General features: G+C 46.3%; 1 protein-coding gene across 1 annotated transcript; it reads left to right on the plus strand.

Moving 5' to 3' along the window:
• Positions 1 to 1,888: 1,888 nt before the first annotated feature.
• On the plus strand, positions 1,889 to 24,848 carry COPS7B (COP9 signalosome subunit 7B). Its single transcript, NM_001046612.1, is given in 7 exon segments — positions 1,889 to 1,983; positions 3,683 to 3,860; positions 7,671 to 7,746; positions 11,249 to 11,337; positions 13,268 to 13,470; positions 16,537 to 16,642; positions 23,615 to 24,848. Coding segments are annotated over 6 exon segments (795 nt in total). The 5' UTR covers positions 1,889 to 1,983; positions 3,683 to 3,698; the 3' UTR covers positions 23,774 to 24,848.
• The last annotated feature ends 486 nt before the right edge of the window (positions 24,849 to 25,334 follow it).

Here is a 25,334-nt window from a genome sequence, read left to right on the forward strand (position 1 = left end):
AGCAAGTCTGAGCCTAGGCCCTGGTGTCAGAGGCAAGATCTGAGTCCTGTTGTGTTGGGACGGCATGGAGTTTGAGCTCTGATGAGGGGAGGGCAGTGAGACAAAGCTGGGTGGGGTGGGGGAGGCATCCTGAGCCTTCAAATATGAACATTATTCTGGAGGAAGCAGAGGCACAGCCAGAATATTTATGAACTTAAACAAGACTTATTAGTCCTCTTTCCAACACCAAATTTGTCCCTTTTCCTCCTCAGCCCTGTTCACTTACCACCACCTCCAGACAGCTCTGGCCTCCCCAGCCAGAATCCTGGGTGATATCTTCCATCTCTATCCCTGCATTCAACTGGTTGCCAGGATAGATTCTATGGTCTAAACGTCTCCAACAAGGACCTTTCTATTTCAAGCCCAACTGCTGCCACCTTTGTTCAAGATCTCACAATCTCTTAACCGGAATCCATCAGTCACCTCAAGGGTTTCCCAGCCTCTAGTTTTCTCCATATCCAGTCCATTCCTATAGCAGCTAGTGTCCAAAATGGCAATTATTCAGACCTCTCCACAGCTTAAAAACCTTTAGTAGCTCCCCAGTGCCTCTAAGATAAAAGAAAAACTCTTTTACATGGCTTGTCCTCTTTCTGATTTGCTTGCTCATTCTTCCAGGCTCAACTCAAGCCTCATTTCCTCTAGAAGGCTGCCTTGAATCACCTCTCCCCAGGGCACAGTCAGGAGAGCCTTGGCTGTACTTCTGGGATACCTGTGGCACCATCTGTCCTGGCCAGACAGGCCTGTCTCCCCCAGAACCATGAACTCTCCCAGGTAGGAACTTTGCTGTATTTAGGTTTTTATGGGTATAGTGCCTTGCATGTGGTTTCCAAGAACACAAGATGACCTGATGCTGGCTCTGCAGCCCCCATCTCTCACCCTGGGCTCCAGTCACTCTGGGTTTCTTTTTTGCATCAGTATACGCTACATAGTGCAGACCTTTTTTCTTCTCAGCTCTTGCCCATAAGATGCCCACTTTCTCTTCCCCAGTGCATTCTCTTCTGTGCTTCCAAAGTGGTGTCATCTCTCTCTCTCATAGCACTTAACAAATTGAAGCTTTTTGAGGGCAAGAACTTTATCTTCATAGAACCTTCTAGAACATAATAGGCACTAAAGAAATTTTCAAAATGAATGTGTTGGTGCTCCACACCTTTGCCGCTGTCTGATTTCTGCACTTGAATTCACGAAAGGTAAATAGGGTTTTGTTTTGTTTTCCCCTTCTCATTTTCAAGACCTTAGTCTGGTGTACACGTTAAAGGAGCCACCTTAGGTGTTCAGTTGCGTGGCATTCCTAGCTATCTTCCAGGGGCGTTGGTAAATACCAGATGCAACACCACAAATATCATTTTGGTCACAGAATCATGGTTGGTTCAACCCATCTTTTACTTATTTTTAAACATTTTCTGAATAGAGATGAAGAACATGGTCTTTGGCTTCAGAGAGCCTGGGTTTCAAAGCAGACTTCGACACACTGGCCTTTGGATCTGAAAAAATGGGAATAATGTTACAGGCCTGGAGTTGTTTTAAGAATTCAACCAGACGGTGTACAGCATTCGGCGCAAAGATGCTCTGTACCCCATGGGTAGCCACAGTTCTGCAGGGAGAATGGATTTAGGGCTCAAAGCTGCTGATGGCAATGGTTTGGGCCCCCAGTCCTGTCTAGGCTGCATTCCTCTCCTCAGGACCCCCACCCCAGCCGGCTCGGACCCCCTTTCTCTGGTGGAGGCCTCACTGGAGCTCCGAGGCTGCGAACGCGACAGAGGAACCGAGTGTGGGCGGAACTCGAGTGTAGCGGCGGGAGGCTTCCGGGGGAGCCGCAAGGGCAACGGGTCGGCGGAGGCAGAAAAGCGTCGGACGCCGGGCCGATCATGGACGCTTGACAACCTACAGGCAGGCGCCGGGAGGCCAAGCCAGCGACCGAGAGGACAGAGAGGCGGCCGAGGACAGGTAGGGGCCGGCGAGAGGGTGGGGCCCGGCGCGCCAGTCGCAGCTGGGCGGTCAGGCCTAGCGCCAGCCGTGGGAAAAGCCCGCGGCTACACCGCCCCGCCCCCGCCCCGGAGCGCGCCCCTCCGCTCCTCACCCTGCACCCGCGGCCCTGCGCGGTACACGCCGCCCGCCCTAAAGCCCACCCCAGCCCGCGACCCTCAGCGTCCGCACCGTGCTTGCTCTCGCTTCCCCACCCGCAAAGGCTGCGACTTTGCCCCTCTGCGGTCCATGAAAATAGCGCCCCCCGCAGGACGGGAATTCTCCCCTGAGTTCCTAGCCGCCTCCTTGGGCCCTCCCACTCCAGAGGAAAGCGGTTATCAGCACCTCCTTATTATCTCTTTGCCCCCACGGGGTTTGCTTTTCAGGCCGAGATTTTTTTTGAGGGACCGAAGTTGTGTCCATGTTTTTACCCCTTCTCCATGCCCTATCATTTAGTGTCCTCACACATCTCCACTTGGAAGGGAGGTTTTTGTTTTTTCCTCTCCGAACACATCACCTTCCCCCGACATCTCCCTCATACCCTCTCCTCTTCTCCCTCCAGTTTCCCCTTCCCTTAGCAACCTTTATTCCTTTTATTTAGCACTTCATTTTTTTCTGTTTCCAACAAGACCTTCTTAAGTAACCCTGGTGAAACGACATACTTGTTCCTGTAATACTGTGAAAGGACTGCAGCTCTTGGTGCCTGCCTGCAAAGGAAAACTTAGTTTCTCTTGCACCAAGCTATCCTTTTTCGGTTTGTTCTCTTCTTCCCTCTACTACTCCTTCATTTTGTCACACTGCCCAGGATATATCATTCTTAGAGAAGTGATCTTTTCTTATGTAGGATTCCTGTAGAGTAGATATACAATGTGTGTATGTTCACATACACTCAGCTTGTAGTCAGTAGATTTTACAATCGAGGAACCCTCCTGTCCTAATGTCTTCAGGATGGCTATACTGTATCTTCATTGTTTCCTCAAATCTTTTTATTGTTTTCTGGAGGTTTTCTACAAATTCTGAAGTCGTATTTTGTGAAATGTCACATACCGGTAGGAGGCCAAATAAAGGGATTTTCCACATGGACTTAAAGAGCATGTGTGTGTGTATTTTCTTAGTTTGAATATGTTGCTCTTTATCTTTCAAGATGATCCTCCTCTCCCCTTTTCTATTCAGTCAGTGATTTTGTTGATTAAATGCATCGTCTTTCTTGTCTGCCTTTTATTTTTCCTTATCTGTATCTGGTTGTAGGTGGGATTCTAATGATACAATGGAAGCTATAACTGATTGCTTTTGCTTACAACTGATGCCTCTGTGTTTTGACAAGATTCTCTGCTTCTTAACCAGAGTCTAAAAATGAGGTGAATATAAGACAGCTACTGAGATACTCCTGTGTGTTTCTTCAGGTCTTGGTTAGGTTTAAGGGCTTCGAAGGTGCTGCCTTTGGGGAAGGGTCAGATGGAATAAAGTGGCTTTTATTAAATGTTTCAAACCTCAGAATAAGGACCAAATCCCTGTAACTCCAGGTTAGACCCTACCATGTCACAAAGTGAGATCTGGACTCAGGACCTGTTTTTTCTTTTTGAATACTGCAAGACTATTCTGATGTCTGATCCAGCATGAAATAAGCATAGATTTTGCAAAGGAGGAGGAAAAATGACTGAAACGCTTTTCTTTTGGACAGATCTCAAGGCCAGAGAATGGCAGGTGAACAGAAGCCCTCAAGTAACCTCCTGGAACAGTTTATCTTACTAGCCAAAGGTACCAGTGGTTCAGCTCTCACTGCTCTCATAAGCCAAGTTTTGGAGGCTCCTGGAGTATATGTCTTCGGAGAACTGCTGGAGCTGGCCAACGTGCAGGAGGTAAGGGCAGTTTTCAGACAATATCTTCTTTGTTTTAAACCTTCCTGAGATTCTCCAGGCTTCCAGGGATTATTGGTGCTGAAGCATTGTGGACCTGTGAGGTGCTATTTTTGAGCAAGGGATGGAAATTGGTAAGGCAGGGGAAGTGAGTGGGGATGAAATTCTGGGCTCCTTCTGGTCAGTATTTTCATCTGAATTTGGAGTAAATTGAGATTAGTAGTAGTGTTAGTTGCTCAGTCGTATCTGACTTTTTGTGACCCTGTGGACTGTAGCCTGCTAGGCTCCTCTGTCCATGGAATTCTCCAGGCAAGAATACTAGAGTGGGTTGCCATTCCCTTTGCCAAGGGATCTTCCTGTCTTCCTGACCCAGGGATCGAACCCGGGTCTCCTGCACTGCAGACAGATTCTTTACTGTCTGAGTCACCAGGGAAGTGGTAGTAATTTGAAAGATAGGGGAAAAATCCAGTTGAACCTGATAAATTAGAAAAGTATAGTATCAGCATGAATGATGTTACTGGTAGTTCCAGTCATTCTTAGGGACAAAAAGCCTCCGGTGTAAATATGGACATTGAAGATTGGTCAGGCACATACGTAGCAGGAAGTATTTGTTATTGAGCATGAGATGGGCATGGATAAAGAATATTTTATTTCTGTGAAAAAGGCAGTTGAGTGCTAAAGATGTGTAAAAACAATATGACATGAAAAGCTGGGAAGTAGTCCTTTTTGCTTTGTTTGCTTGTTTGTTTGGTAGGTTATTAAAACCTTGGGTATCACCTTTGGTTGTTGTATCTTAAAAATGTGAATAACCAGGTGGAACAGAGCTGTAAAGGATCCCATACTTTTCCACCTCTGTTTTCCACCTAGGATATTTTCATATTTATTGATTAATGCTTTTATGTTGATTGATTTAAAAGTCTGGTGACATCTTTATTACATACTTTATTGTATTACATACTTTATTACACCCGGAGCTCTTGGAGTGGAAGGCTGGCTTCCTCTACACTGTCAGAGCTCTTTCCTGGTTGCCCAGTGTCACTCCTGCTCTGCTGAAGGCTGCCATGTACAGGTCTGGGTGGTCCTTGTTCTTGAGGATCAGGTGCATGATGCTACTTAGAGTTGCCCGGGCTTTCTTGTCGATGGTGGTCCACATAAGTGGGGTGACTGACTTTTGCTGGCCAGTTCTTCAGTTCATGACAGTAGGACACATGCCTTTGCCGTTGGCTGCTGGCTTCATGCTTATAGCCCTGCTGTTAGTCAGCCCGTTGTAGCAAAAGGAGTTGGGTCTTCAGGTTACTGGACTTGGGTTGTACATGTGCTCATTCCTCTTGATTAAGAAGCTCGAGCAGTTCCGCTGGATCATCCCGTGCAGATGTATGGGTGTGGCATCAGTTCCTGTCCCTGCAACAGTTGAAAACAGAAAGACCCACTTTTTTTTTAATTGTAAATTTTTATTTAACATCAGACTGGCTTGCTGGACTGTAAGCTCTGTGAGGGTAAGGTCTGTTCTGCCCACTGTTGTTTTCTTAGAGCTTCTTATGTACCCTGACACACCATAGACTTTCAGTAAAAATTTAATTACCAGAGATAGAAAAGGAATCCTGTGAGGAAAATTTAAGAAAATTTAAGTTCTTTTTTTTTTTTAAAGACTTAATTGTTTTAGATCAGTTTTAGATTTACAGCAAAATTGAGAGGGAGGTGCAGAGAGTTCTAACATATCCCTTGCTCTCATGCATGCATGGCCTGCCCCGTTACCAATGTCCCCCACCAGTGTGGAATGTCACTGATGCATGATCATCACCCAGAGACCAGAGTTTCTGTTAGGGTTCACACTTGGTGTTGTGCAGTCCATGGGTTGTGTGTGTGTGTGTGTGTGTGTGTGTGTGTGTGTGTGCTCAGGCATGTCTGACTCTTTGAGACCCCATGGACTATAGCCCATCAGGCTTCTCTGTCCATGGGATTTCCCAGGCAAGAATACTGGAGTGGGTTGTCATGCCCTCCTCCAGGGGATCTTCCTGACCTAGGGATTGAACCCATGTCTCTTGTGTCCCCTCCATTGGCAGGTGGATTCTTTACCATGGCACTACCTGGAAAGCCGTGGATTTAGAGAAGTGTTTGATGACATGTATCTACCATTACAGTATCAGGGAGAGCGTTTCACTGCCCACAAGATTCTCTTCCTCCCCTGTAATCCCTGACAACCACTGATGTTTTTACTTTTCTCAGAATGTCATATAGTTGGAAACATACATATGTAGCCTTTTCAGATTGGCTTCTTTCACTTAGTAATATTGCATTTAAATTTCCACCATGTCTTTTTGTGGTTTGATAGGTCATCATCTTTCAAAAGAAGAGATGGCCAGGTTTGTGAAAAGCCTGAATGAATATAAACAAGTAGTTGTTTTTTATGGAAGTTTGGGTAAGAGGAGATGGATGAAAATTAAAGTCAGAAAGATGTTACTGATTTGGGCCAGTGGGAGAAATTTTGGAGTGTCTGTCCTAGAGAAAATAGTCTTTTATGGCTGGTTTTGAAATTGTCTATCTGAAAAGTAGGGGCTAGATTTGATGGTCTCATCCACTTCTGATTCAGGACCTCAGGAGATTCTTGATAATCTGAGAAAGTAGGCCAGGGTATTAGGATGTCAGAGTTCTCATTGGCATGCTCAGCAGAACACCTTTATCTTCCCACAGTTGATGTTCTTTCCATTTATGAGCTGGGAATAAGCTAGTTGCCTTCCAGTGGTCAGAAATTATAGATGTAGTTTTCGGAACCTTTTAAAGTTGAGTGGTATTATTATCGGTGTCCACAGAATGCCAATTGGTTCCTGTTTAGACTTTCCTGAGTTTGGTAAATTGGGAGAGTAACAGGTCATATTTGCGAGTAGGGAAAGCACACAGTTATGGTGACTGGCAGCAGAGCAGAGCAGAGCAGGACCTCTTTCCTTTTTCTTCCGCAGTTAGTATTAGCGAGGAGCTGCTGCTGCTGGACGCTTCAGTCGTGTCCAACTCTGTGCGACCCCATAGACGGCAGCCCACCAGGCTCCCCCGTCCCTGGGATTCTCCAGGCAAGAACACTGGAGTGGGTTGCCATTTCCTTCTCTAATACATGAAAGTGAAAAGTGAAAGTGAAGTCTCTCAGTCGTATCCGACTCTTAGCGACCCCATGGATTGCAGCCTACCAGCCTCCTCCATCCATGGGATTTTCCAGGCAAGAGTACTGGAGTGGGGTGCCATTGCCTTCTCCAATTAGCGAGGAGCAGGTAATTTTAATGAACAGTTTTGTTTGGGGCTGGCGGATAGCCTGGTTTCCTGTCCCAGCTGGGCTGTGCTGTCGAATCTTAGGCTTTGCTAATCTCTGGCATTCATAGTCCACTTGTAGGCCTTGAAACTTGGAGCCACCCCTGTACTTTTTTCAGTTTGGATTAAGGGTGACTTATCCTGTATCCATCAAGCTGGGGTGTTGACAAAGATGCTCCAGTCCTTGTTTCAATGGTGGGGAACGCTGAGAAAATTCCACTTGCTCCCAGTGCTTATTGCTTTGTGTGCATGTGTGCGCATCTATGTGACAAAAGTAGTTCCTTGGGCAAGCTGGGTAGAGTGTAAAGTGTGTATTCCTGAGAGAGAGAATTTAGATATGGGCCCTTAATAACCTTATTTATTTTTTCCCAAAGAATCAGAGTTGGGAGGGATCTCAGGGACCAAGCAATAACACAGTACAGAACTGAGGCCTGTGATCACCTGCCCTCTGCTCAAATGCTACAGTGATGGGTAGACAGCTCACTCTGTGAACGGTTTTCTTTTTTCCCTCCTCAGCTTGCAGAAGGAGCCAACGCTGCTTACTTGCAGTTGCTGAATCTGTTTGCCTATGGAACATACCCCGATTACATAGGTGAGTTGGTAACATCCTCCAGTCTTCTCTCCACTATGTTACTCTGCCTGGATGTGTTGTCTTCCCGAGGCTCACTGAGGTCTGGGGTATAATGGGGTGGGCACTTACCTGGCTGTTTCTCATCTTACTGTGCTCTGTAGGTGACATCCCATGATGACCTTGGTTCCCTCCTTTTATTTCCCAGTGGGTTAAAGGGGGCTGTGTTTATGCTTATACATAAATACAGCCCTTGTTTTTTTTCAGATGAGGTTCTTGAGGACTGGTATTGGTAGAGCACTTGGAGTGTTGTGAAATGTCAGAATACCATTTGGAAAGTCTTTAAGTGTTAAATATTATCTAAATACCATCACCATATTGAAGAAGGTTTGGAAAATAGGGAAAAAAGTCACTTGTAGTTGTACCACCCATAACCACTGTTCATTTTATGGTCCTGGACTTTTTCTCCCTTGTGCTTATGATTTCTGTAGGTGTAATTAGATTACGTGTACAATTTTATATCTGGCTTTATTCACTTATTTCATAGGCGTTTATCCATGTTTTACGCCTTTATCAGATCAGATCAGTCGCTCAGTCGTGTCCGACTCTTTGCGACCCCATGAATCGCAGCACGCCAGGCTTCCCTGTCCATCACCAACTCCCGGAGTGCACTCAGACTCACGTCCATCGAGTCAGTGATGCCATCCAGCCATCTCATCCTCTGTCGTCCCCTTCTCCTCCTGCCCCCAATCCCTCCCAGCATCAGAGTCTTTTCCAATGAGTCAACTCTTCACATGAGGTGGTCAAAGTACTGGAGTTCCAGCTTTAGCATCATTCCTTCCAAAGAAATCCCAGGGCTGATCTTCAGAATGGACTGGTTGGATCTCCTTGCAGTCCAAGGGACTCTCAAGATTCTTCTCCAACACCACAATTCCAAAGCATCAATTCTTCGGGGCTCAGCCTTCTTCACAGTCCAACTCTCACATCCATACATGACCACAGGAAAAACCATAGCCTTGACTAGATGGTCCTTTGTTGGCAAAGTAATGTCTCTGCTTTTCAATATGCTATCTAGGTTGGTCATAACTTTCCTCCCAAGGAGTAAGTGTCTTTTAATTTCATGGCTGCAGTCACCACCTGTAGTGATTTTGAAGCCCAGAAAAATAAAGTCTGACACTGTTTCCACTGTTTCCCCATCTATTTCCCATGAAGTGGTGGGACTGGATGCCATGATCTTCGTTTTCTGAATGTTGAGCTTTAAGCCAACTTTTTAAGTCTCCACTTTCACTTTCATCAAGAGGCTTTTGAGTTCCTCTTCACTTTCTGCCATAAGGATGGTGTCATCTGCATATCTGAGGTTATTGATATTTCTCCCGGCAATCTTGATTCCAGCTTGTGTTTCTTCCAGTCCAGCGTTTCTCATGATGTACTCTGCATATAAGTTAAATAAACAGGGTGACAATATACAGCCTTGACGAACTCCTTTTCCTATTTGGAACCAGTCTGTTGTTCCATGTCCATTTCTAACTGTTGCTTCCTGATTGTTCCATGTCCAATTCTAACTGTTAATTCCTGACCTGCATACAGATTTCTCAAGAGGCAGGTCAGGTGGTCTGGTATTCCCATCTCTTTAAGAATTTTCCACAGTTTATTGTGATCCACACAGCAGAAATAGATGTTTTTATGGAACTCTCTTGCTTTTTCCATGATCCAGTGGATGTTGGCAATTTGATCTCTGGTTCCTTTGCCTTTTCTAAAACCAGCTTGAACATCAGGAAGTTCACGGTTCACATATTGCTGAAGCCTGGCTTGGAGAATTTTGAGTATTACTTTACTATACGTCTTTATAGTCATTTTTAATATTCTATAATCTAATACTCCATAATCTACTTACCTAGTTCTCTTTTCTAGATCATTTGAGTCATTGTAAATTATTATACAGCATTGTCATTGTAACTGTCAGGAATGAGGTACATGCATGTCCATACACTAACTCATATTCCACTCAAGGCGTTTTTGTCTGGCTTTCCTAGTTTATTTTAGTGGTATGACATAGACCTGGCAGTTTATTTCAGTGGTATGACTCAAGGTCTTCACTGTGGTATCCCTGACTGCTTTTTCTCTCACTTTCTTTCTCCCTGGTCACTTCTACTTAACTCTTTGCTGCCATCACACTGGACAGTTTGCCACTTGCTAGTTTTTTCTGACCTTCACTTTGTTCCAGTGAGTGAATCCTTTGTTTCTGTCCTCACTAGAGAGCAGCATTTTACAGACTCTGGAACCAGGATTCTTGGCTTTTATACTCTGTCTCCACTTCCACCAGTTGTGTGTCCTTTGGCAAATTAAGTGATCTTCTGTACCTCAGTCCCCTCATCTGTCAGAGGGGAGTAATAAAAAGGTCCACAATCCTTTATTTGCACTTCTTGGGCTGGATGTTTCATCATTTAGAATTTTAGGGATTCTAAAAAGGTTATATGATTTTAAAAAGTTGTATGATGCATATACTTTTTTATGTAACACCCTTGAGAGATGTGGGCAAAACCAGTAGTCAAATGCATTCAGGTTTTGCAGCAAAACAAATGACTGTTCACAACAAATGGGATTAAAAAGCCTAACTCAGTTTAGGTCAGGAATTGCCATCACGTGAATTTCAGCAGGGTGCTCAAGGGGAAAAAAAGGCAGTTTGGATTCACCAGTTGGAATCTAGAATTATGAGTAAGGAACCGAAGACATTTGGAATCTGATTTGTGGGGTGGTTGTGAGGACTCCCTGGTTGTGTGTGTGTACGTGTGGATCTGTGTGTGCACTTGCACTAAGTACAACTTGCCGTCTGTTCCCTTGGTTGCTGCCATCGCAGTTGTTTTCATTATTGCCATTGCTCACATTGTGCCCGTCCTTCCACAGTCATCCAAAGCTCCACCTTTTTTTCTTTTTCTCTCCTATCTCCCCAGTGTGATTGCACTGACTTGTGCGCTCTCTTTTTCCCTTTCTTCTTCTCACCCTCTTGTCGTTTTCTGGTAACTTGTACCTTTTTTCTGGTAGTTCTCCTGCATTTGTAGCTGTTGAAATGTCAGATGACAACTGAGGACAAGTCCAAGGCCATTGAATTGCCCAACTGTGGGTGGTGGTTGGTGCTTCTGGAGTTGTGGAGTGCAGCAGCCCTGATAAGGCCCATCTTATTCCCCTTGAATCACTTAAGATAGTGCATTGTACATAACAGGTACGCTGGGAAGACATTGAAAATAGTATTTCATTAAGATAATTTTCATATCATTTTGTGCAGTCATGCCTGGCTTCTTAGGAGACCCAGCTTCTTAGGTGTAGAGATTCAGTTTTTTCTTCTTTGGAAGCACATGGTCTTTGAGTGAAGACAGGAGGCGCTTATGGAACATTTGCCTCATGAGTAAGTGCAGTCATGACAGTGATTCAGTAGTAGGTTTGATGTGGGGAGTTTGTGTGCTTATTCCGTGAAGAAATCCTAATTTTGTTTTGTGTCTTGATTTTTGTGGTGGGTGGGACTGAGCAGCCAACAAGGAGAGCCTGCCAGAACTGAGCACAGCTCAGCAGAACAAGCTGAAACACCTTACCATCGTGAGCTTGGCGTCGAGGATGAAGGTATGGCCCCAGCCCTTTCCTGTCTTCTTCCTCACCTCGAGGCAGGTGTCTCGTTGGCATCAGTGTGGAAACTCCCAGCTGCACACGGTAGAGTTGCATCATAAATGCATAAAATTTGTCTGGCAAAGGACAAAAGAGAATAAGATAGCAGTTAAAATAGTGTAGATAATTACTCACGATTCCATTTAGGAAAAGTATGCCCAGGAGTGATGTGAATCAGCAGGTCTCAGCTCTGGCATGCCGTGGTACCCCACGTGCTCAAGCATTTGCCGTGCTTAAAGGAGACTGCTGTTTTAAGATGCAGATTTTTCAAACAGCAAGGCATCTGAAGGCAAGTTAACCACTTCAGCTGTTACTCAATACGCAGTGAACTGTTCTGTGCTGGAGGAATAACCTGTGTGTTGGACTTACTGAGAGGTCGATTTTTTAATAGGCTGCCTTCCTCTGGGGATTTTCAAGGTTGAATATACTGATTGGAATTTTTTGCCTTATATGCTAACTTCTGACCCTAACCTCCTGTAAAATACCACACCACTGTGTCTCTGAGGTCTTTGCCCCACTCAGTTTAGGTGACATGCAACCATCTGCTCATAGCCATTAACAAAGAAGATCCAGGTTCAGTCAATTTATAGTTGGGTTTTGGCTCTCTGCTCAATCCTAACCTAAATGTCTTAAGTTTTCATGAAGATGTGCCTTTGAAAAAGTTTGCTTTTTGCATTTTCCTTCTGTGATTGAGCCAGAAAGATGTATATTTGTTCTTGGATTGTTGTTTTCACTTATTAATATTATTTTATCTGGTCTAATCACAGATTTCTGATTCTCAGCTGGGCATTACAGGTGGGAGGCCTAATTTGTTAGGAAATGAGGACCTGAACTTTTTTTTTCCTTTTGTCCTGGTCATGGACTTCTCAAGTATAGCAAAGAGTAGTAGTGACTCTTTACCTCATGTTTGCAACCTCTCATTGTAAGCCCATGTACCAACTCTGGATTTCAGACCTTTAGTCATAGAACACCCCTCAGGTAGGTTTGTCATATTCTCTGCATACATCTTCCTCCTGTCTGTTTCGCAGATTTGATTGCTCTGTTAATTTTCAAGCAAATAGTGATGTGTCAGAGGAGTTGCAGAAAACTGGGTATTTAAATATCCATTTTCCTTGGAGTCATGCAGAATTTTGGTACAGCCCATTACAGGACTACTATTGGGGAGTTGACTTTGTTGGGTAAGAGACTAAGAAAGCAAATGTAAATTTCAGGATGACCCCTGAGCCGGCAGTACCCAGTGGCCACCTGTAGGTGGGTGTGTTAGCCTGTAAGTTTTTAAAATTTTTGCTCTGCTGGGCAAGCAGCCAGTTTGTCTCTCTGGTGTCTGAGATTGTTTGGAGTTTTTTGATGACCTAGCATGTTACACAAATTCTGCAAGCTTCCAGAAGGCAGCACAGTGCCAGATACTGAGTATTTCTCTCTTCTCAGCTGAAAGGTGAGCAACGTCCACTAGGCAGAGGATGGAGGAGAATGCATTCCTAGATACTGTGGGTCTGGTTTGGATCCCACCGGTCTCACAGCTCTTTTATCCATCTCTTGTTGCCATGAGTGAAAGTCACTCAGTCGTGTCCAACTCTTTGTGATCCCATGGACTATACAGTCCATGGAATTCTCTAGACCAGAATTACTGGAGTGGGTAGCCTTTCCCCTCTTTAGGGGATCTTCCCAACCCAGGATTGGAACCCAGACCTCCTGCATTGCAGGCAGATTCTTTACCAGCTGAGCCACTGGGGAAGCCCAGATCTCACCGCACTGTAAATGTTAATAATTACCACTGGACCGCACTTCCCAAAGCCCTGAGGCAGACGTTGGCTATCTGGGTAATAACTTGAATTTTCTTGAATGTTTACCAGTGGTTTTGTAAGTATGATGCATACCTTCTGCACAGTGTATCCCTTACTCCGTGCTGCTGAAGGACCTGGAGATGCGGAACCTCCGGGAACTGGAGGACCTCATCATTGAGGCAGTCTACACTGACATCATCCAGGGCAAGCTGGACCAGCGAAACCAGCTGCTGGAAGTGGATTTCTGCATTGGCCGTGACATCCGAAAGAAAGATATCAATAATATTGTCAAGACCTTGCATGAATGGTGAGGCTCCAAGAAGGGGGCGCCCCCACCTTTGTTGTTGTTTAGTCGCTAGGTTGTGTCTGACTCTTTCGTGACCCCAAGGGCTGTAGCCTGCCAGGCTCCTCTGTCCATGGGATTTCCCAGATGAGAATCCTAGAGTGGGTTGCCATTTCCTTCTCCAGGGGATTTTCCTGACCCAGGGCTCAAACCCACATCTCCTGCACTGCAGGCGGATTCTTGACCACTGAGCCACCAGGGAAGCCAACTGCCCCCTGCCGCCCGCCTTTAGGAAGGGGATATCTAGCCTGGCCTTTGGGCTTCTATTTGGGGAAATGTGGTCTTCAGGTATCAGCGGGGGCTGCCTGGGTGCTGGGATCTTGGAATAGCAAGCAGGGTGTGAGCTGCATTTGTGACTATATCTGTGTGACAGCAAGAATCACTTCAGGCTGCCTAATGTCATAGTTGTAAAATTGTTCTTGTCCTGTGCAACTGGGGGCTATTTAGCAGCAGGCTGTGAAATGCCCAGGGTTGGTAGGTGGAGTCTTTTAAGCCTGACACTGATCCTATTGCTTCACAGACTCACCCTCAGCCTTCAACCAAGCTGGGGAATTTGTGTCAGTAAGATTTTGTGGATAAGAGAACCATATTCAGCATCAGTAACATTGGGCTGCTACTGCTGCTAAGTTGCTTCAGTCGTGTCCGACTCTGTGTGACCCCACAGACGGCAGCCCACTAGGCTCCCCCGTCCCTGGGATTCTCCAGGCAAGAACACTGGAGTGGGTTGCCATTGCCTTCTCCAATGCATGAAAGTGAAAAGTGAAATGAAGTCGCTCAGTCGTGTCCGACTCAGCGACGCCATGGATTGCAGCCTACCAGGCTCCTCCGTCCATGGGATTTTCCAGGCAAGAGTACTGGAGTGGGGTGCCATTGTTGTAAAACCCCATGAGGGATATTGAAGACAAGGAATGGGTTATTCTAAATTGGGATATAGACCCAGGTATAGAATATTTGATAACCGTATTCTGGTATATAAAAAGGAGTGGGACATTTGCACATAAACTATTTTAATGGAATTGGATGCTTGTGAAAGCTGTTGCACATTCTATAAGAATTTGTTATAGTTATTAAAAACCGAGTTGTGAAGGAGGGCCAGGATGAGAGTATAGTTGGAGGTGAGAAGAGTACAGTTGCAGGTGGGCTCATGTCATTTTTGAGATCATGAAACAGGGCAGGTAGACTTTGGGCAAGGGGTGGGGGTGGGGGTGAAAACTGTCTTTAAACAGACTGACTCTCCGGCTTAGCCGCAGGAGGTGCATATCAGGGAGGTACAGCCCGGCTTTGACCTTCTAGAGGCTTCCCTCGCTGCAGCTCCTGTCAGACCCCCAGGCTGTTGCTGCCCACACTTCACCCAGGGTTCCGTCCTAGGTGTGACTCCATACATCTTCCCTTTACAACATGTGACACATACAGGAGCTTTCAAAAGATTGTAAAACTGTTAAGTCAGAATAGATGGGAAAGAAACTTATAATGTACCCCTAACACGAACATGGTCTGGAAGAGAAGCTTTCGGTATCTAGTCCTGCTGAAGTTGGCTGTCTGTTTCTGTCTTTGAGATGACCGACACAGTTTTCACCTCCAACATCTGGCGTCAACATATTTGCACTCAGGGCTCTCCTAGCTCCCATCCCAGGGTGTCTACGAATTCTTACCCCTTGTTTTTAGGCATTGGAATCAGATTTGAAACAAAGCTGGTACGTAGAGTGGTTCCACAGGTATGGCAGGATGTTCACAACTGCTGACTCTGAAATGGAGGGGAGGTGGGTATTTACTGTACTACAGCTTCAACTGTTTTTTTTTTTTAAGGCTTAAAATGTATTTTAATAAGTTTAGGTTGCATTATTTCATTTCTCAGAAAAACTTCAAAGGTACTAGGGACAAATCAAACATGGTACACCAATAAAAATGCACAGCATAACTCCCTAAGATAGGCAAAGCTAAGAGCTACCGTCTGACATTCAGCATACAGCAGCCCTGTTCTCAAGATTGTACTAGGCCTGTCAAGAAAGTTGTGAATGGCAACATCACAGACACAAAAGGGCCATTTCTGGGTTGTCCTTACCCAAGGAAAAGATGGAGGCAAGTTTAACACAAGATTTTTTAAAGATAACACTAAATGAAAATCTCTAAGAGAAAATGTCTTCCTTCGGACATGAAAGGATAATATATGGGACATAACAGAACCGTATGTGTGTTGTCTGTGACCTCTGTGGACATGTGCCTGGATTCCCACCTGGGAGTGATTGGAGCAGTGGGGCCAAGGTCACTGTGGGTGTTTGGTTTTTGTGGTATATGTGGCAGGATCTCTGGGGTGAGACAGTGCACTAAGTCGTGTCCGACTCTTGCGACCCCATGGACTGTAGCCTGCCAGGCTCCTCTGTCTATGGGATTCTCCAGGCAAGAATACTCGAGTGGGTTGCCATTTCCTTCTCCCAACTGTTTTTTTTTACATTTTAAAATTTTCAAAATAAAAAGTGTGGAAAATGAAATAATGAGGAGGTGGGTGGCAACCAGGAAATAACACACTTCTAAGAAAAAGGGCAATCTTCAAAATAGAATGCTTTTAGAAAATAATTTTTTCTGATGAGAAAACTGATCAATCATTGCCACCTGTGCAGTCTCTCCTAATTCCTTTAATTGCATGGTCTGTGGGACACGTAGGTTGGAAATTGAAGCTGTATTCTAAGAAACCACCCCAGGGACTTCCTTGGTGGTCCTGTGGTTAAGACTCCGTGCTCCCACTGCTGGGGGCGAGGGTTTGATCCCTGGTTGGGGAACTAAGATCTTGCATTCTGCATGCCATGGTCAAAAATAAACTCTTAGGAAACTGCTCCATATCCTCTGTGTTTGTTTCCATATGCCTTGTCTTATGTATTTAGTAACAACGTGTCCTGTGGCAGGAGTGAAGGGGCAAGAGCCCCTGCAGACGGAATGTTCCAGCAAGCGTCTATGGAGTTGGGGAGGGAGATTTGGGAGACTGGTGGACTCCCAGGCTTCTCTGCAGCTCAGGGCTGGTTCTCTCCTGTGTAGGTGTGATGGCTGTGAGGCTGTCCTGCTGGGCATCGAGCAGCAAGTTCTGAGAGCCAACCAGTACAAGGAGAACCACAGCCGAACTCAGCAGCAAGTAGAGGCCGAGGTAAGGCAGGGGGTGTCTGTCCCCACTCCCAGGTATCCCTGTTCCTTTTCTCGTGAATCTTGGCGTAGATGAAGTGCTCACGAGCGGGCCCTGGGCAAGGTGCTCAGGTAGAGGACAGTGTGACCCATCCCTGGGCTTGGTGCTCTCCGTCTCCTTTCTGATTCCCGGTCGCCAGAGGGTGAGTGGGCTTGGAGACCAGCATGTTGTAATTGCTCAGCTCACACACACTTTGCAGCTGCAGAGCACAAGAAACGAGTTTGGGGATGGCCTTCAGGGTGGATGGAAGGTTGATGGTTACTAGGCTGGGTAGATGGCGGGGTGAGGCTGGGCTGAGGCACCTGGCATCCAGGCCTAATGCTGCTCTGCTCCTCGGCTGTGTGGTGGGTACACTATGTTCGTTTTATTCTTCTCTAATCTGTGCGTGTTTGTCATAACCTTTGAAAATGCATCATATGTTTTATCCTGAACAAGGAAGAAAGGGAAAAGATTCGATGAATGAAACACAAGTGAAGGTAAAATTTGTGATTGTGGTATTAGACACCTGGTTATTCAGGACACTTTTAGCCTCTGGGGAGATGCAGGCTCCAGCCCTGGAGTGAATGGGCATTTGTGAGACTGTAGCCTGGACACCCGTGTGAGTCATCTCCCAATTTGTTTGGAGCCCTGAAGATCAGAATTTTAGCACTGAAAGTTCTGTTCTGGTATGATGGAGCTTGAGGCATTAATGATATTTAATGAATTTTAAAAGTCAGGTGTCCTAGAGTATGGCAGACTGGAACCCAGAGTTAGAGGTAAGGAACATAAGAAATAGGTGGTCATGCCTTTCAAAGGGGGATTTGTGAAATTTGAAGATTTCCCCTACTCTGTTGTATGTATTTCTTAAAAATAAAACCTGTGTCTTATTTAAATTAAAACCTGATCTTTGTAAGATCAGCTCTTTGCCCCCTGCCTCACATGATTGTTGTATATTTCAGGCACACCCTGTTTCAGTGAACTGCTGAAGTCTGCTTTTCACAAACCAGAGAGAATTTATGTGCACAAACACCCATGTATACTACACAGGCACACCTACTTTGGGAATGTTCCACCTGTTGTAAATTTTTAACCCTACTTCTTGCAGGAGAAGTGTGATCTATATTCAATTTAGCATTAGTCAAAGACAGAAACAATTAGGAAAGTAAGCCTGCTGCTCCTCTAGTGAGCTCTGTGATCCCCTGTTGAAGATTGTAGTTTCTTCTTTGACCTGGGATTGATGTCTGAGCGAAGTAGGAAAGGCTAGTCTCTCTCCTCTTCACTGACTGTTCCCTGTAAATCAGACCCCGGAAATAGGAGATTTAGAGGCAAAATGCTCACTTGACCTGGGATCACCTGAAACGCTCTTTAACCTGGTTGGTCGCCCAGGAGGAGCCTGATAGCTGCCGGCTGCCCCAGTGTGGTTGGAGTGCAGTGAAGTGAAAGTCACTGAATCGTGTCCGACTCTTTGTGACCCTGTGATACAGGCCATGGAATTCTCCAGGCCAGAATTCTGGAGTGGATAGCCTTTCCCTTCTCCAGGGGATCTTCCCAACCCAGGGATTGAATCCAGGTCTCCTGCATTGCAGGTGATTCTTTCTTTTTTTTTTTTTTAATATAAATTTATTTATTTTAATTGGAGGTTAATTACTTTACAATATTGTATTGGTTTTGCCATACATCAATATGAATCCGCCACAGGTATACACGTGTTCCCCATCCTGAACCCCCCTCCCTCCTTGCAGGCGATTCTTTACCAGCTGAGCCACAAGGGAAGCCCAAGAATACTGGAGTGGGTAGCCTATCCCTTCTCCAGCAGATCTTCCCAGCTCAAGAATCGAACCAGGGTGATTGGACTGCTGCTAATTGTGTGTCAGGTGGTGGGCTTGATTGTGGTGGTTTGCCAAAATGAATGATACTAGTTGTAGAACTTTGAATGGCTCCAGTTTATTTCCATAATAAATGGCATCTCATGAAAGAAGACACTGATTGCCTAATGTGGAAGCCCGACCAGTACTTAGACAACAGTGTGGACTCCTTAAAGTACGGTTATTAAACGAGAGAGCCAGCACGTGTGGACTTGGCTGTCAGCAGTCCGCTACTGGAAAACACAGCTGCTCCAGCTGGTAGGGCCTGATGCTGCCACCAGGTGGCAGTAAGGGCTTGCTTAAGTGCAAGAGAAAGAAATTTGAGCCAACTAGAGGACTTTTTGGAGAAGGAAATGGCAACCCACTTGCCTGGATTCTTGCCTGGAGAATCCCAGGGACAGTGGAGCCTGGTGGGCTGCCGTCTATGGGGTCGCACAGAGTCGGACACGACTGAAGTGACTTAACAGTAGCAGCAGAGGACTCTTGCCTGGAAAATCCCATGGACGGAGGAGCCTGATGGGCTGCAGTCCATGGGGTCGCTAAGAGTTGGACACAACTGAGCGACTTCCCTTTCACCTTTCACGCATTGGAGAAGGAAAAGGCAACCCACTCCAGTGTTCTTGCCTGGAGAATCCCAGGGACAGCGGAGCCTGGTGGGCTGCCGTCTATGGGGTCGCACAGAGTCAGACACGACTGAAGCGACTTAGCAGCAGCAGCAGCAGAGGACAGGGAAGCCTGGCGTGCTGTAGTCCATGGGGTCACAAAGAATTGGACACAACTTAGCAATTGAACATCGACAACAATAACCAAGGTCACCTCCACTACCAATTAAGGCAGCCTTCTAATTTGGTCTTTCCTGGTGGCTCAGACAGTGAAGAATCTGCTTGTAATGCAGGAGACCTGGATTTGATCCCTGGGCCGAGAGGATACCGTGGAAAAGGGCATGGAAGCCCTCTCCAGGATTCTTGCCTGGGAAATATCCCATGGACAGAGGAGCCTGGCGGGCCACAGTCCATGGGGTCGCAAAGAATTGGACATGACTGAGCAACTAACACTTTCACTTTTCACTAATTTGATACTCTTCTAGGAAATCTAGAGCAGAAACCTCTGAGAAGAGTAGGAGCGTGGTCAAAGCCCAGAGCCTTGTCAGTTTTTCTAAATGCATGACCTGGCTGCTACATGTAGCTCACTAAGTATTTGTTGACTTGAAAACAGATCTACCACCAAGTTGTAATTTTGTTCTATTCTGCTTGTATTTATGCTTCTGTTACTCTTAACTTTTTTAGTCATCTTCTCAACTAAGTTGATCTTTATTTATTTTTAAGTTAGATTGGTGTTCTCAGAGGGGAAAACTTCCATGTTTTTTTTTCCCTCAAATCTTATAACAGCAAACTTCTGGTGGCTATTAGCTTTAAGAGCTTTCCCTCTTAGTGAAGTCAGCCCCATGCAAACTGCCTAAGAATATTCTCTCATTTTAGTCTTTCACAGAAATAACACAAACTAATTAGTCACAATGCCAGCATACCTGCAGGAGATAAAGCAGTGATGTCACGAACTGTTTGTCATCCCCGAGCAAATGCTCTGGAGGGAGGTATTGGTCACCTCCACAAAGTACCTCATCACTTATATTTGATTTTGGAATGTATTCTTCTTCATATTTGAATGTGCTTATAAGTCTGATGTTCTGTGGAACGTCAATATATAGCTCTTGCTGCGTTTACAAGATAAGCCATTTTCCAGTCAGGTAGGTAATACAGCATAACTGGACAAAGTACACTCTTTTCTTTCAATATGGAAAATCCTCCAGAAGCTGAGTTAGTGACAGACCTAGAGCGCGTTGGCTGTTAGCGTGTACTTCCCGTGCCTCCTGAGAGGCTTCTTGCCGTCTCCCTGGTCTCCTTTTTCTGTGTGGCCCTTTCCCCACTATGCGCTCTACTCATGTTGTCTGCCTTTGCTCGGCCCCACAGCTCAAAGGTGTCTTCCTGCCCTGAGCTGTCTCGATTCCCCTTTCACCTGAGTATCTAAAGTCTCTAGTAGAGCTAGGCTGTGATTGTGTCAGCACATGCAGTCCCATGTGAGAATCCAGCGCTCATAATCTGAGGGACCTGACAAACTCTAGGTCATCTGGGGTAATGGGATGGTTCTGGCCTGCAAGCCAGACTGCTCAAGGAAGAAAATTAGAAGGCAGCACGGCATTGAGGCCAAAGAGGTCCAGCCTGTGGGATAGCAATCATTGTTTCAAGAGTGGCTCTGTGAAGGCAGAGTTAGACTTCTCAGGATTGTTCCATGGAGCTGAGACAGGCTTAATTGACGGACCTGCCTGAGTGGCCAGTCTTGGGTTCTAAAAGGAGGTGTCTATGGTTAGACCTGGGGAGTTATTACAGAAAGCTGGTTGACTCTCCCTTCAACTCTGAGAGTCTGTAACTGGCTCAGCAGTCTCCTTTGTAAGTTCCGTGTGTTTTAAATGCCAACAGTCAAACTGATTGAGCATGGTATATGCATAACGACCCACTGTGAGCCATGTTATGACCCACTCCCACCCCCACCCCATCCAGCTGAGGCCTTGTGAGGATAAAGGGCCTCATTTCTTCAGGAAGCCCTCTTTTCACCTAGGTTTGTTTACCCGACTGTGGAGGGCTCAGCTTTGTCAGCGTGTAGTCTCACTGTAGGAAGCTAGATGTGAACCCCTGAAACAGAGGAGACATAGCATGTAGGAGGCCGCCATCTGACAGTGAGCGGCGCTGCCAGGCAGTGTAATTGAGGGGAGACAGGTCAGCGTGGGCGAGTGGTCAGGGTGGGTTTGTGGAAGAGGTGGTGTTGGAGGGGGCTAGTGAAGGAGGAGGCTTGCCCAGGCTGGAATGACAGGGTGTGCAGGACAGGTAGCCAGGTAGAGGGAAATGACTGCTCCTGCGTGTGTGGCTGGGGACTTGGTGTGACTCGAATGGGGGGCATGTGTTGCGAAGGGAAGGATGGTACAAGGTCTTGAGTGGCATGTCAGAAATGGAGAACAAGCCAGATTTGTCCTTGAGGTAGGTCTCATTTCTTCATGTGGCATGCCAGTGTCACTGAGCACCCAGAATATCAGCTTATTGGGAGATAAGTTTCTATAAGAAACTGAAGAGGTAAATAGGCACTTGGAGTGTTGTTTTATAAAGCAGTGATAACTGAGAAGTCACATTTCTTAATCTCTCCTCCACGGCCATCAAATACGCCTTGAAGTAAGAGAAAGAGTGGCAGGCTGTCCACTTGCTTCACATTCTTTGCTCACTACCTCACCAGGTAACTCTCCTGAACAGGAGATAACAGAGCAGCAGTGAGCCCGGGAACGTGGGATGCCCGGGGTCCTGAGATGGCATGTCTGGGCCTGGCTGACACCGGATGCACCCAGCCTTGGATTCGGTGGCCCTCTGTGTCCACTGTCCCCGTCCACAGTCCTCTGTTGATGCTCCTCTTAGAAATGCCATTGAGATGACTGAGGGGACAGCAGTGTTGAGGCGTGGCTGTTCCTACATCTCAGAACAACAAAAAACAAAATGACCTGCAGTCTAGTCTAGGCCCATTCCACAGATGACAGCTCTCCTCCAGGAACCTAATTTTTATGTTGCTTTCCTTTCTGCATTTGGACTGTCTCTTACTCAAGCTCCTGATACTCTGCCTGTTGAGAAGTGTTGACAGTAATAGCTCCCTTCTTGTTCTATAAGAAACCAGGGCTTCTTCCTAGAGAACACAGAAGCCACCAAACAGGGGAAGCTGCTTACTCTTACTAACAGGCATACACCTTTCTCTGCACCAGCTTTCTCCTCTTTCTTCCTTCTAATGATTGGGGGAAAAAGTTGATATTTCCTCTTCTGTTTTTCTTCCCTTTATTATTATTCTCAGCTAGCTGAAGGGCAAAGGTATGAATGATCCTTTAGAACTGGCGTTGGGAAATGTGTATAATATGGGCATAGGAGCTCATAGTTTGTAGGACAAGTTGGTACAGTCATGTTTCAGAAGGCAGTATAGCAGTAGTTACTAAAGTAAAATGTGTAAACCCTTTGATCTGGAAAGCTCCACAGGTGTTCACAAAAGTATGCCAAGGCTGTTCATTGAAGCACCATACATAAGTGGAAAGCAAGCTAGGAACTAATTAAGAAATGGTAGAACATTCATTGGAGAAGGAAATGGCAACCCACTCCAGTGTTCTTGCCTGGGGAATCCCAGGGACCGGGGAGCCTGGTGGGCTGCCGTCTACGGGGTCGCACAGAGTTGGACACGACTGAAGCGACTTAGCAGAACATTCATAGAACAGTACACCCATGTTACTGTATAGGATATGTTCAGGAGGAGGTGCTTAAATATCCGTTAAGAAAGGTCTGCTGAAAACAGTACTGTGATTTCATTTTTCTTTGACTACCTTTTTTGCCATTGGTCACTTAGTTGGCTGAAGTTTACCTTCTAGTTGCTTATTCAAGGAAGAAAATATTAGTTGCTCAGTCGTGTTCTTTGGACCCCACGGAATGCAGCACACCAGGCTCCTGTGTCCATGGAATTCTCCAGGCAAGAATACTGGAGTGGGTTGCCATTCCCTTCTCCAGGGGATCTTCCCAACCCAGGAATTGAACCCAGGTCTCCTGCATTGCAGGCTGATTCTTTACCATCAGAGCCACCAGGGAAGCCGAAATAAAGGCTCATGCAATTGTATTCCAAAGTTCTTGTGAAAGTAGTCTGCGGTTTCATACCTGAAAGCGGTCAGCTGAGTATAGCATCTCGTGTCCCCCTTTCTTTTTCTGTGGCCATTTTAGTCAGTGCTTTCTCTCACCTGCTCTATTGTACCTTTTTGCCAAATGGTCCACTACCACTTGGCTTGTTTCCCATTTTCAACCAAGAAAGCGTCATTAGTTCCGCTTTTCTGCTCCACTCACTTCCACATAATCTTCTCTGAGTAGCCCCTGCTCGAGGGTTTCCCCTCGCGTGGGTTTCTGAAGATAATCTCAGGTCTTCTTGCAGAGGGCTCTGGTTTCTTCGCTGAGTGGCCCCCGTTGTTGCAGGAGCAACTTGTGAGTTTCTGGCACGTACGGGCTGAGCACGCCAATTCTCTGTCTCCCTCCAGGTTACCAACATTAAGAAGACCCTCAAAGCTACCGCGTCCTCCTCGGCTCAGGAGATGGAACAGCAGTTGGCCGAACGAGAGTGTCCCCCTCACGCCGAGCAGAGGCAGCCCACTAAGAAGATGTCCAAAGTGAAAGGTCTGGTCTCCAGCCGCCACTAGGGCAGGCTGGGGCAGCTGGCACTCACCAGGCCTGGGTCAGGTGGGGAGGGGACACCGAGGGCCTTCTTCCTCCCCTCTCCACCTTCCGTGAGTTCCAGACCTGCCCGTGCCCTCACCAGCGCCTCCCCCCTCGTTGGTACTGTTCCAGAAGAACCGTTAAGTCCCTCCCCACCAGCCCACCGCCCCTGTCCCCAGTTGCTCCCTTCAGACTCAGGGGCTCCACGGATGCCATCCCAACAGGGCCGACACTGCCCAGCTTCCCTCCAGGAGGTTCTCGTTCCTGTCTAAGGGCTTGTCTCCCAGTTTTCCTTTTGCTTCGTGTCATTTTGTCAGGCTGTTCATAAGCCAGAAGCAGCTTTAACCGGCCCACAGGGATGGGTGCTCTCTGAGTGAGGGGGGCGCCTTCCTTCTCCAGCCCCTTGTACACAGTACCCACAGAGGTGTGGGCGCTCTCTAGTAGCCAGGTATCAAAATGCTTCTTTTTCCCTCTCCTGCCTTACTCCTTGTTGGCAGCTCCAATCAGGCCATGGAGGGATGCCGACGCTGGGCTGTGTTTACTAAACCTGCGGGTTTTCAGCCTCTTAATGCCCAGCTCCAATCTCTCATTAGCTGGGAGCACTAGGCTGTCTTTACCCCTGGTATCTGAGCACCAGTGCTGGGTTGCCATGGGTCTGCTGGGTGGCAGAAGTCTCTTCTGGCTTGGTGTTCTCTGCTGGCTTCGCTCCCTGCTGCCTTTTGACTACTCAGACTGGCCTTTGGTGTGAAGGCCCCGGCTGCCCACAGAGGCTGTCTGCCAACATTCGCTCTCCCGAGGTCTTTAATTCCTCCCGGCTGCATCTGTGGTGGGGATGGTGTGTCGTGGTCCCTCTGGTGAAGGATTTGTTGCTGCTTCTGTTTCTTTCTTCCCACCCTCCCTGGCTGGTGACCCAGAGCCCTCTGATGATGGCATTCTCCTGGCAAGAGAAAAGGACTTGACTAGTAGCCTTTCTGAACTTGAACAGTTTCAGGTTATATTTTAATTTTTTTTTTTTTTGTACAGGTTCTGATTCTAATACATTTCAACATGCTTTTTTTCCCCCTCGTGTCAATATTTGTTATAGACTAATCGCCGGGGATTTTCACCTGGTTGGAGGGTGGTGTGTGTGTATGTGTGCGTGTGGTGGTGTTTGTTGGCTTTTTTTTTAAGGGGAGGTGGAGGTCCTGGGCTGATATTAAAGAGAGAAAAAGCACATTTTAGAACAAAAAATAAACATAGATTTAATGTATGTGACTGTAAAATGTGGGGTTGCATAGCTGGTGGATCTCGAGGGGCTGGAATTAGGGGGTTCAGGGAACAGGTGATACTGTGTCAGTGCCATGGTAAAAAACAGATTTCTCCTTTTTCCAAAATGTCCAGCAGCTGCCTACCATTGACTGAATGTTAACAAAGTGTTCTTGTTTCCTTTCTTATAATCCATGTCCCCATATTACATGCCCAGCTGGAGGGTTTAATTCCCAAAGTATGTTTCATGAAACCCTTTGGTAGATGCTCTGTGGAAAGGAGGTTCTGTTGTTAAATAAA

The sequence above is a fragment of the Bos taurus genome, chromosome 2 (genome assembly GCF_002263795.3).
Source record: "Bos taurus isolate L1 Dominette 01449 registration number 42190680 breed Hereford chromosome 2, ARS-UCD2.0, whole genome shotgun sequence".
NCBI lineage: Eukaryota > Metazoa > Chordata > Mammalia > Artiodactyla > Bovidae > Bos > Bos taurus.